General features: G+C 35.1%; 1 protein-coding gene across 9 annotated transcripts in view; it reads left to right on the top strand.

Annotated features, from left to right (window-relative positions):
• The window catches only part of LOC127641069 (adhesion G-protein coupled receptor D2), a 306,626-nt gene that overhangs the window by 2,403 nt on the left and 291,875 nt on the right, over positions 1-12,348 (top strand). For all 9 annotated transcript variants that reach the window (XM_052123831.1, XM_052123833.1, XM_052123830.1 and 6 more), the window contains exons 6-17: positions 2,090-2,278; positions 2,482-2,549; positions 4,505-4,792; positions 6,756-6,867; positions 7,072-7,209; positions 7,473-7,578; positions 7,716-7,827; positions 8,876-8,931; positions 9,037-9,163; positions 9,715-9,818; positions 10,515-10,617; positions 11,336-11,489. In XM_052123831.1, the coding sequence (XP_051979791.1) occupies positions 2,090-2,278; positions 2,482-2,549; positions 4,505-4,792; positions 6,756-6,867; positions 7,072-7,209; positions 7,473-7,578; positions 7,716-7,827; positions 8,876-8,931; positions 9,037-9,163; positions 9,715-9,818; positions 10,515-10,617; positions 11,336-11,489 (1,557 nt within the window). The remainder of the gene's footprint in view (positions 1-2,089; positions 2,279-2,481; positions 2,550-4,504; positions 4,793-6,755; positions 6,868-7,071; positions 7,210-7,472; positions 7,579-7,715; positions 7,828-8,875; positions 8,932-9,036; positions 9,164-9,714; positions 9,819-10,514; positions 10,618-11,335; positions 11,490-12,348) is intronic.

The following is a 12,348-nucleotide window of genomic DNA, read 5'->3' as shown; positions in this document are numbered from 1 at the left end:
ATCTAGGCTGCATACGGACTGTCCAAAATTAGTATCACACGCACTTTGCGCAAGATGACGTGGCACACAGAAAATCAAAGTTTACTTTGGTCTTCATTGGAGGTGGTTTTGGTGTTGGGCCTTACTTGAAATGGGTTAATTTTGTCAAAGACTATTTTGCAGAGACAGGCCATTTCTATTAAAATGAATGGGAGAAATTGGAACACCTAACAGTCAATGGATGTAGAATGGAATTCCAGCCTTACAGGCAAAAGAGCTAATCACCATTTAGATACAGACATTGCCTGCCTATTAACTCGAGAACACGCATGTGCATTAGCTATACAAGTCAGACATTTTTTGTCTTTTAGCATAATCTGAGGCAAAGAAACACAATTTTGGATTCCAGTGTTGTTACAGTTTGCTGCTGATTTGAAATATGTTCTTTGATCATACTCTTGACCAACTGTTTGAGATTTCGGTGTTCCCCCATTCAAGTAATTAGGAGATGCATTTTAATGACTGGAAATAGCTTCCGAGACCATTCCAGAGATGTCCGCCATTGGAGTGACTTGCTAAATTCTGCTCTTCTGCCAGTGTGAATACAGTCTTAGCAAAGTTGTGATTGGTTACATCTGGTTAAAATGGTTGTAAATACTTCATCCATGCTGTAATTCTGAGACCCACCCTTCAAAACATTCACTTCCCATTTGACACGGGGCCACCACATGATTAATGGATCCAAAGTTCTTGATTCTTTTCAGAAGAGAAGATGTGGTCTATACATGTACCAGAATTTGGAGAGTGTGATAATTATGAGTCATTCTGACATCACTTTAAATTTTTGGCAGACATGAAGCAAACTTCTGCTGTCAGTTGTCTGCTGTTTGGTGGCTTCATACTGATAAAATATGCTAAAAATTATGTATTTTTTTTTCTAGAGCTGTCGATTTAATGTCTTAATTCAGTGCTATTAATTTGATACAAAATAATGTGTTAAAAAATGTAAGCAATTAATCATGTTCCTTGACCGTAAATAGGAATATTCCCACCATCAGAGCAATTTCAAGCTTGAAGTATCACCTGTTTTCAGCAGGGGGCCGTAAGTGAAACTCCAGCTGTATTGGCAACAAGTGACTGTACAGAGAACAAACTTGGGTCTTGGGTTTGCTTGACACTAGCAACAGCACAAGATGAGGACACGTTTTTGCATTCAAACACATCTGGACAGAGCACAACTCGAATTCAGTTTTCCAGACACGTGGTTTTTCCAAATTTTAAACTATGTTTAACTTTACACAGCGACCTAAAAACGCTGTGGTTATGAAGTGACACAATCAAATTGAGATTTCAAAAAATCTCAATCTCCAAAAGCATACGTCTAATGCATTTGTGCTTTGATGCATCCTTAGAAAAGCCCTTATAATAAATCTATTTTTTACAGATTAACAAATTCACTTGCACTATGGATCGCTGTGAATTGTTTGGGGCAGCTGTGGCTCAGGTAGTAGAGCGGCTTGGCCACTAATCGCAGGGTTAGTGGTTCGATTCCTGGCCCACATGCCGAATTGTCCTTGGGCAAGACACTGAACCCCAAGTTGCTCCCAATGGCTGGCTAGCACCTTGCATGGCAGCTCTGCCGTCATTGGTGTGTGTGAATGGGTGAATGAATCACAGTGTATAGCGCTTTGAAAACCGCTAAGGTTAAAAAAACGCTATAAGTGCAGACCATTAACCATTTGCTGTAGGCCAACGATAGGCTTCTGTTTAATAATATGGAAATAAACAAAATTCTGTCTTCTAAAGCTACTTTTTGTATTGTATTACTCGTCTGCCACAAGAATATAATGCATTTTATCTTAATTATTACATTTATAATATATATTATATTTATGATTATTTAAATATAACTATTTAGAATTATTTTATAATTCTATATTGATTTAATGTTATTTGAGAAGCTTCTTTTTTTTGCTAAATTTATACAGGTATATTCGATTAATAAATCAGCATATTGTGTAATTCGATTAAAAAGTGTAATCAATTGACAGCCCAAATTTTTTCTTTTAAATGTACATTGTTATTTATGTTTTGTTCATATTTCTTTTAGGTATCAAAAGTCAATCACCAGACCAACTTATCATCCCTTGGTTGGGTCCAAGATTGCCTCAAAATGTTTCTGCTGAAGATGACTTAATTTCTAACAATGAGGCCTGTGTTACCTTTCACACTGCAAGTGGAAAATTGAATTATGACTTTTGTACGATACGTAAGGGAAGTGTTTGCCTGTTCCACAAAGGTGACCACATGCTATGTAACATTCTGAATTTGAGTTTGGTTTTTATCGATTCTAAAATGTGTTCTTAAGAAATTTTGTAAAGCATTTTTATATGTATGAAACCCCAGATCAGTGAACAAAAATTTGTCTGATACATATAGTGCATTTATATTTTTTGTGCACACCATTTGTGATGATCCATGTCTTTCAATTTTTCATTTCAGAGAACTCATTTGGTTTTCCCGGGACCCTGTTCTTCACACAAGTCAGAAATGAGTTAAATTCCAAACCTGTGAGTTAAGATAGGTCTCACTGCTGCTTTTTATTAAATATTCTAAAAAACACTATAAAAAAAACAAAAAAAAAAACTGTTTATGAATTTATATATAAAAAGTAATAATAAAAAAAGAAAACATTTATGACAAAAATAAATATTATAAATATTTACTATTCTGCACTATTTTAAATTCACTAATCCAAAAATTGGTCACTGAACATGTTAAGTCAGAAAAGATTTCCTTGCTTTCATTGAAACATTCAATGCCAGTTCAAGTGCAAGCTGTAATTAAAGCAGAGGTTTGGACTCGAGTCGCGTGACTTGGACTTGACTCTGACTCGAGTCACTGATTTGATGACTCGCGACTTAACTCGATAGAATAAAAAAAGACTTGCGACTTGACTTAGACTTTGACAGCAATGACTTGCAACTTGACTTGGACTTCAGCCGCTCTGACTTGGAAATACTTGTACTTTTTAAAACCAAAGAGAAGGGTTGTACAATTAAAAAATGTGCAGTAAATCAACGATTCATTTCCCAAATAAACTATTCATTTGATTTTCAAATCTGCATTTCAATGCTCCATATTCAACCAATCAGACAACCAACCAAACAGCTTCCACGAAAGCTGGACCAAGTTTGAAGGCTGCGGCGCGCATTTAAGGACTAAGACACAGCAAAAATGATACCAAAGGTGATATAATCTGGATATATTGAATACAGCGTTAAAGGCAACAAAAGGATTGCAACATGTAGAACCTGTGGTCCCAAAATTACAGACACCTCGTCGACAACGTCCAATTTTGTGAGGCATCTGAAAATCCACAGACAGAAGTAAGTTGTTAACTAATTTACGTCAGCTATGGTTCAGTAACATACATGTCTATGGCAGCACACGGCAGATTTACATGCTAACAAAGTCTGCATATCGAACCGCAAACTATTTTTTACTGCAGTCAGTAGCATTTAACGTGTTATAGCAATTGGTGTAATGGACAAAATCTTCCCGGTGTTTTATTACGCTGATGTATGACCTTGATAAAGGAACGGCATTTATTGTGACCACACACGTTGGTGCTTTTTGAGCATAACTGGTTAGAACGTGCATGAAAACACACTCATTCTTTTGCGGACGCACTGGTCCTCTGTCATGTGTTTAGCTATATTTATTTAATTATAATGGTTATGGTTCTAAAAATCACAAAACCGATCATTTACTCTGTTCGCAGCCCTTTACAGTATATAACTGGTATATGCAACTTAAATGTCTGCAATTAGCCACTGCCTGGTAATATTTCAGATTTCACTCACCAGTTCAGCACGTTCAGCGTCCTTTCACTGCGTGTTTAGAGTAAAAGTTTGGTTTGCCTTAATGTGTGTCCAAAGATAAGATCCATGTATCATCTTTATTACCCTCTTTGGTCTTTACCGGTAGATATCGATAAAAAAAAAGAAAAAAAAGATCAAATTAGATTATAAATTAGAAACTTCTGGATAAAATTATTATAAATTTACTATAGTAATTAATACTCTGACTCTAATTTGGGCAAAGCGCTCTAATGACTTGTTTAAGACTTGAAGCTAAAAGTTGAGGACTTGTAAATTGACTTGGACTTGCCTGCCTTGACTTGGGACTTGACTTGGGACTTGCCTGCCTTGACTTGGGACTTGACTCGGGACTTTAATGCAATGACTTGAGACTTACTTGTGACTTGGAAAACAATGACTTGGTCCCACCTCTGAATTAAAGCACCATGTACGTACAGACATTTCATGTCATTTTTTTATTTTCACTCAAATTGGTATGCTTGTAATATAAATAAAAAATAAATAAATAATAAAGTATAAGTATTAATTTAGAAAAATGCAAAATAGAAGCACGTTTACTAGTGGTCACAGACTTTTTGTAATTTGGTTGTAATTTTTGTAATTTCTCAACTTGATCTATTTTTTTTTCTTTTTTTCCACAGGACACTGTGAATAAAAATGTTACTTTATTCCCAGCAAATGAACTTAATCGCAGTAGTGCTCTCTTGAGTACCATTTTGAAAGTTATGGACAGCAATGTCAACATAATCACACATTCTGATCTTATGTACCTCATTGAAACCATCAAGAAGGCATCAGCCACTCAACACAATAAAATAGCTGTTCCTTCTGAGGTCTTCATGTCCATTATCAGCAATTGCTTGGAATTAGCTTACAGACTCATTGACCCTGATATGGCCCAACAGTGGAAGGATTTGAAAGCACATGGGGTATGTTGAAAAGCTACCTTGCATTACCTGTACAGATCAACAGGGTTGAAGTAAAAAAAAAAAATAAAATATCCATAGCAAAATTGATTTAGGGGTATTATTGTATCAAGACAGACCTACCATGATCTTCGAAGTTGTATAGCGATGGTTCTGTTAAACCAACAAGTCAGTGTGACTTTGAAAATCATGTTTAATAACAAATTTCTGATGAAGAACTGCACTACCCACAATTCTGAATCGAGATCCACCAATTAGAGAAGTTGCCGTTACCATGAAAACATGAATCTCAGCAATCTCAACAGCCTTGAAATTTTGCAGGCTAGTGGAGGAAATCTACCTACCTAATCTAAGTTACTGTAGGATGTTGTAGCGTTAAAATAGAAAGGATGGAAGTGGCGTTTTCCAATAAAAAAATACATTAAATATTTGGTTATATCATTTGCAGTGCTCTATGGGACTTGTAGTTTATTCACTCCGTTAAAAAAAGCACTGCTGCTAGCAATGGAGCTTAACCCTAGAGAAAAATGAATGATCAAAAAATTTAACTAAACTAAAGTCTTGACCAAGACAAAATAGGTACTGCTTTAAAGCTTAGAAGCTGTACTATACAATGCATATAGGCATAATAACTAAAACTGAAAAAGTGCTGCACTGCACATATTATTGTAATCGGGAAAAACATCAGACTGATCAAATAGCAATGTGTCATATGTCATTGGAAATCTCTCAAAGAGTAGAATATAACCAGTTTGTTTTACTCACAGTCGAAAATATAGCGAGTAATAGCTAAATATATGTCTTTGACATACTATACTATGTTACATGTAAACAGCTGTTGCTTATATGCTGCGTTTTTGCTAATAACTTCACTAAAATAAACTTAGAGGAGGTGATTGTCTTTATAACTAGCCCACATACAATGTAATTAGATGCATAGATCATTATATAATCCACACAAAGCACAATGTGTATACAGCACATAATGTGCTATCTGGCTAAAAACGTGTTTGCTTTCCTGGATCAGATGACTTAATTGGAAATGATGTAGTACGTTGTCCAGCATCATGGAATACTAAACCAATTGAATTAGGATTCAGATCGCTGCAACTAGAGGTGGAAGTCATCCAAACATGGGTATTCCTCAACTCCTCACCAGGAGATGGCACAGAGGACATGACACATGCTCAATGATGGCTTAAATGACACTGAATGGAACTGAATGAGATCTCGTTACTCATGCCTGCATGCTTTGGAGAGAGTATACCTTTAGTCATTGTTGTATTTGCATGTGTAATTAGTTCTTATGCTCAATTATTATGTTTATTTGTTTGGTGAGGCTTTTGGAGACTTGGAGACATTTTTTGACACTGGGATAAATTATTTTAGTAATGCTATTACTTTTGATTGCTTTGTCTTATCAACACAATATTTTTCTCAGTAACAGTTGACATGATTGGGAACAAAATTAAAAATTTTCGAAGCCACCTTATTTACACCCAGAGATATATATAGTGTCAAATCAGAAAAAAAATAAAAAATTTTTGTGAATTTTCAGCAGTTTCTTAGGCTGAGAGTCTCATAATTTTTAGTTTTATTTAAGATTATATTAAATAATTGACCCTCTTTGGTATAAACCTTTCATATTGGGCATGCTACTGAAACAGGAAATCTTTAAATACACCTTCAGATCTTAAAAGGTTAACTTGTATTTAACCCTCAAAAGTCTTCTACATTTTTTCATTCATTATTTCAAATATGAAATGCAAATTCAAATACAAAATATTTCTTTACTTTTACTGTAATGTTGTGATTCATCTTGGAGCTGGTTGCTATGGTTCAAGACTTAGAACTCTTTATAAAATTATTTTCTGACATGTGTATAGAGAAGATGAATGGCTGCTGAAAAAATGGGTGGCCACCCTTTTCTGTCAGGTTTATGAAATCATTTTCTGTATTTTCTTAGAATTACCACGGACCATTGACAGTTGTAGAGAGCATTGACAAGCTGCTGTGGACACTGGCGGATTCACTCTGGCCCGAACGCAAAAGCTACACAATATCAACGAAGTACATTGGTACGATGGAGCCACTTGTGTTTGTGTCGCACTCTTACAATCACAAAAAACGAAGACATCCACTCTAATATTTAACATTTACATAATTTAATATACGTTATTAATATTTAGCCATGGCTATTTTTGGTTGTCTCACATTAACACTGTGTACAAGTGTCCACTGTGTACTGTGGGTTGATAAGTCACAAGATTTATGGTTTCTAGGTGTTCATCTGGAGCCACGGAAGTTGTCACAGATGAGCTGCAGTTGTATGTACAAGCCCTCAGTCCACGGCAGCCAGTTCAACAGCCATGATGAGATCCTCATCCCAGAGACAGAAGTGCAAAGAGTCTTCTCTCTAGGTGAGGAATGACTTTGGCTAGTTTGCTTATTTCTACAGATAACCTTGATTTCTGGAATGTTGTAAACTAAAATATTTCTGATGTTATTTTAAACTGATTATCCAAATATAATATGTACTCACATACAAAGCATACTTCTTATGTTTAGTCCCATGTCGAGCTTTTTTGGCTGCATAGATTCCGTTTTGGCTTGCTTATAGCTATATATCTTTCATTGGCAAAAATCAATTAGCTGAAGGCATGTACTGTGTATTACTTGACAGGCAACGAGGAAGTGATGATTATTTATACCTACTACAGCCATCTATTAGAGATGTTGTCCAGACTGGAGGTGAACACCCCTGCTGACCAAAAGACAGATAGCAAGAGGTAAGCAAGAGCTTCTCGATTCTCTCCACACCAAAATGGTCTGACTGCTTTGAAAAATCTACATCTTTAAAGCATAAATATTTCTCACAATTAGAATTGTACACTTTTGTAACACTGTTTTGTTTGTTTATTTGCAGTCGTCACACTGGTCATCTAGCCACTGCAGTTATATCAGCTACAGTGCGAGATGTTTCCAGGGCAGAGAATATTCCTGTCTCTGTCCAGTACACCCTGTCCACTGGGATTATGGTACAAAAATCTTAATTGCAGTTGTCATATTTACAAAGATTTTAAAAAGTGAATCTCTCGATCATTCCATCAAATATGCTATCGTATAATTTTTAAAAGTTTTTAAACACACCATTAAAAAGTTAACAAACAATCTGTATCCTTCAGAGCTGTGTTGCATGGGCTTATTGTGCGCATTTTAAGAAATACTGTATAGGTCAATGTGGCACAATTGTTTTTGCGGCTCTGTGTGCAGAAGCATTAGATACATGACTCAACAATTTAAAAAACAAGTCCAATTTTGTGTTTTCCTAGTTTGAATGAACAAGTGTAGATACTATGGGTAATAGAATAAGTATACACTTTTTAGTCATTCAGTTAAACTAAACTAAACTTAAAGGGATAGTTCACCAAAATACAAGACTTCTCTCATTATTATTTACTCACCATGTGTCTAACTTTCTTTCTGCTGCTGAACACAAAGATTTTTAGAAGAATGTTTCAGTTCTGTAGGTCCATACAATGTAAGTGAATGGTGGCCAGAACTTTGTATCTCCAAAAATCACATAAAGGCAGCATAAAAGTAATCCATAAGTCTTCAGTGATTTAACCCATGTCTTTTGAAGCAATATGATAGGTGTGGATGAGAAATAGATCAATATTCACATTCTTCTTCTTTTGTTTTTGGCGATTCACATTCTTAATGCATATCACCACCTATTGGTAAGGGAGGAGGATATATGGTAAAAAATGACTTAAATATTTATTTGCTTCTCACCCACACCTATCATATCGCTAAATAAGACATTAATTAAACCACTGGAGTCATATGGATTACTTTTATGCTGCCTTTATGTTCTTTTTGGAGCTTCAAAGTTCTGGTCACCATTCTCTAGCATTAAATGGACCAACAGAGCAGAAGAATGAAAGCCATACACATCTGGGATGGCAAGGAGGAGAGAATTAACATTTGTTGGGTGAACTGTTCCTTTAATGTCCTCAATACATATCAAGTTCTATTTTTAGTTCTGCTAAAGCCTTCCATTATTTTTTTCTTCTTTCATTATAGAATGAGGACTCCAAACGAGTCACACCTGTTTGTGTGTTTTGGAATGTTAGTTTCATGTAAGTGGATGCAATCTTATTACAAAAATACTTACTAGTGTAATGTACTAGTGTACAGTGTCTTCTTTGAGTCTGATTTATCTCAATGTGTCTCAATTTCCACAGGGCTGGTCACAATAGTGATTGGTCAAATAAAGGATGCAGAGTGTTGCCTTCTGCTCCTGATGTCACTTCCTGCCTCTGCAACCACACCACAAACTTTGCTGTCCTCATGAATTATTTGGAGCCCGGGGTAGGTTTAGAGTTTCAAATGCAACAAAATCGATGGTCCTAACAAAGACTAGGCTCATATTCGTGCATCTTTATTATATTTTTGTTATTAAACCATGGATAAATTATTGGCCCAGATTTACACCACACAATCTCAACCTAATTAAATCCTTACAGCCTTTTGAAGTTATTGTCTGAAAATGTTCAAAAAGCATATCAAAATACAATTTCCATTACTAATGACATTTTGTGTTATAATACAATTCTTCCACTAGAGGTCACTATTAGCTTGCAAAAAACAAGGAAGCCCGTATAGTATCCTTTTGGTGAGAGTGCAGAATAGTGCACCGTTAAACCTGATCCAGTGAGAAATTCCTTTCTAGAACTTTATAAGGAGAAAACATGATCATGAACATCCATTATATCACCATTCGGTACAGTATGAGATGTCAATCCTCATATTTATGGTAGCTGTATGTATCTCTGGTCAATGAAATGCCTAATTCATGAGTTAGAGATAGACAGATGCTGAGGAAAACATGATCTGTATATTGATGGCTCTTTTCCCTACAGTGGAGCACCGAACAGGAGAACATTTTGACGAAGCTGACATTTATCGGATCTGGAGCCTCTCTCTGTGCGCTGGTGGTGACCTTGATGCTGTTTACCGTGTTGGAGTAAGTGGTTTCCACGGATACACTACCACACCGACAACAGTGTGCTTCTGTTTGTTCCTCTTGGGAAAGTGGAATCATTTGATTAGGCCTTCACAATACACTTACGCTTCTAAAACGACTAACTGAAGAGTGTTGAGTTCACAAGGTCTGCTCCAAAATTAGGGCCACGCAGTCACTCACAATCCAGAGTCATGTCTTAGTGAGTGTGAGCTCACAGCACCTCGCGTTTGTCAGTAGCGCACAGTTCTGAGGCTGAATCAGTATTGAATACCACTAATCGGCTAATTAGCACTCTGTGCCAAATGACCCCGAAGCGGAAGTTTTATGGTGACATAACAGGGGAGTTAATTAAAGGAAAGGGTCACACAAAGGGAGGTTAATCAGCACTGGATAAACCAAGCTGATTTCTTTAAGAGATTTATGGCTTGTTCGCTGCTAATCAACCATCACACAAACACACACAAACTTCATCTGGATTACCAGAATGCTTGTAAACAAAACATTTTTTTTAATAAAAAACAGAGAGAGAAAGAGAGAGAGAAAAATTATTTTGTCTGACTTTTCTCTACAGTATAAAAAAAATTTATTTTATTTTTTACATTTACCGTTACATTCATAAAATATATCTTATTGTTAATCCAGGTGAAGAAAATGTATCAAGGAGAAAAGATTGAAAGTGTTTCTTTGTTTTAACAGCATCCCGAAATCAGACCGGACATCAGTTCACAAGAATCTTTTTGTATCTTTGACCTTCGCCCAAATTGCCCTTCTTTGCAGCGGTTCTGCCATTCATAATAAGGTACGGTGTTTATCACTCACTCATTTGTGACATTCAAAACAGAACTGCAAGTTTACTGTATATAAGTGGTCTTCAAAATATATTTTAAAATAATACTTCATAGATAATAATAAAAAATACTTATTATTTTGTTATATTTAGTTGATGGGTTTTTAAAGTAACTGATTAATTCTGATTTAAAAAGTAAAAATGTAAGCCAAATTTGTTAACATTGTCTTAATTTTTTGTTTGATATTTTTGCATTTCCATTTCACAAATGTATTTAAATTAATTCCAAAAATTTAAATTAATGCGTCAAGCTGCTACAATTATATAACTTGGACAAATAATTATTTAATGTCATTATTGTAATAATTGTTATAATAGTATTAATAATTATTTATGAATATACAATTTTATGTAAAATATAATTCTTAGTTATAATAATGTATTTACTAGATTTAACATTGGTGTTTTTGATCATGTTGCCAATTTATAAAAGTTATTATGCGTTATGTGAAGTAATTAATATGTAAAGTGTTTTTAATATTTTTATTTTTAAAGGTCTACTTCTAGAACCTTTAAAAAAATAGTTCTCCAAACAGTCTGATAGTGTCTTAAAACAACATTAGTGCTGTTGCCATATTTGGCATCACAGATAAGCTGGCCTGTGGCCACAATTGTGTGGATCTTTGACCTTTTAACCCAGACTGCCTGCTTTCCGACCTTTGCCCCGTAGGTGGCCTGCATGCTTGTGGCAGCACTGATGCATTTGTTCTTCATGGCAGCGTTCAGCTGGATGCTGGTCGAGGGCCTGCTGCTCTGGAGCAAAGTAGTGAGCGTTAATTTGAGCGAGGACCGCCACATGAAATACTACTACTTGATTGGCTGGGGTAATGGGCTCTCCGCCCCAAACTTAACTTTGTTCGGTTGTGTGATAGACTCAGTTATTGTACAGGAATGCAGGGCTCCTGTCTTTAGGATGTTTTATTTTATATTATTGTTGTTGTATTTTATATTTCCGTGAATGATTACCGGTAATAACATTTAATGAACTAAACTATTAAAATGATACTATATTAAAAATAACTTTCTTTTTAACAGTTTTAAACACTACTTTGTTTAATTTCCAAATTATTGCTAAAGCCTAAAAATTACCAAATCAAATTTTGATTAGTATGATCTAAATTGTTGAAAACTTAACATTGTTAGTTAAACCTTGCAATGTAAATCAAGAAATTTAAATCCAACATGTTCATTAGACCCACTTAACAAATTAATCCCACCGGTTACAGTTGTGACCGAAATTTTGTTTGAAATTTGAAGGGTCTAAAAAGAGTTGTCAATTGTAAAGGACAATTTACAATGAAAATTAAATTTTTTACAAAAGTTGTGAAAATAGTCACATGACCAGGGCAATTTAATTCCACTGTGCTCCTCTAAAGATTATGTCTGTCTCAAAACTCCATAAAAGGAAGCAAATAAAACTGTCATGATAAACTTACAACTACCATATTTTGTACGGATAATGTTAAAAGGGTCTATTATTGATTTATTAATAAGATTGTTCAACCTTATATAAATCATGGTCATAGGATAAATAGACATGTAAGTGGTCATAATTGTGACTGGTGGGAAAATACAGAGACCCATTTTTGAATAGGTGACTGATTGACTCCCATTATAATTTATTACAATAAATGAAACCAAGTAATAGGAAAGAAATATGCAGTTATTCTTGGTTTGTCATTT

This window comes from Xyrauchen texanus, chromosome 50 (genome assembly GCF_025860055.1).
Source record: "Xyrauchen texanus isolate HMW12.3.18 chromosome 50, RBS_HiC_50CHRs, whole genome shotgun sequence".
Taxonomy (NCBI): domain Eukaryota; kingdom Metazoa; phylum Chordata; class Actinopteri; order Cypriniformes; family Catostomidae; genus Xyrauchen; species Xyrauchen texanus.
This window is presented reverse-complemented; position numbering and strand designations above follow the sequence as displayed.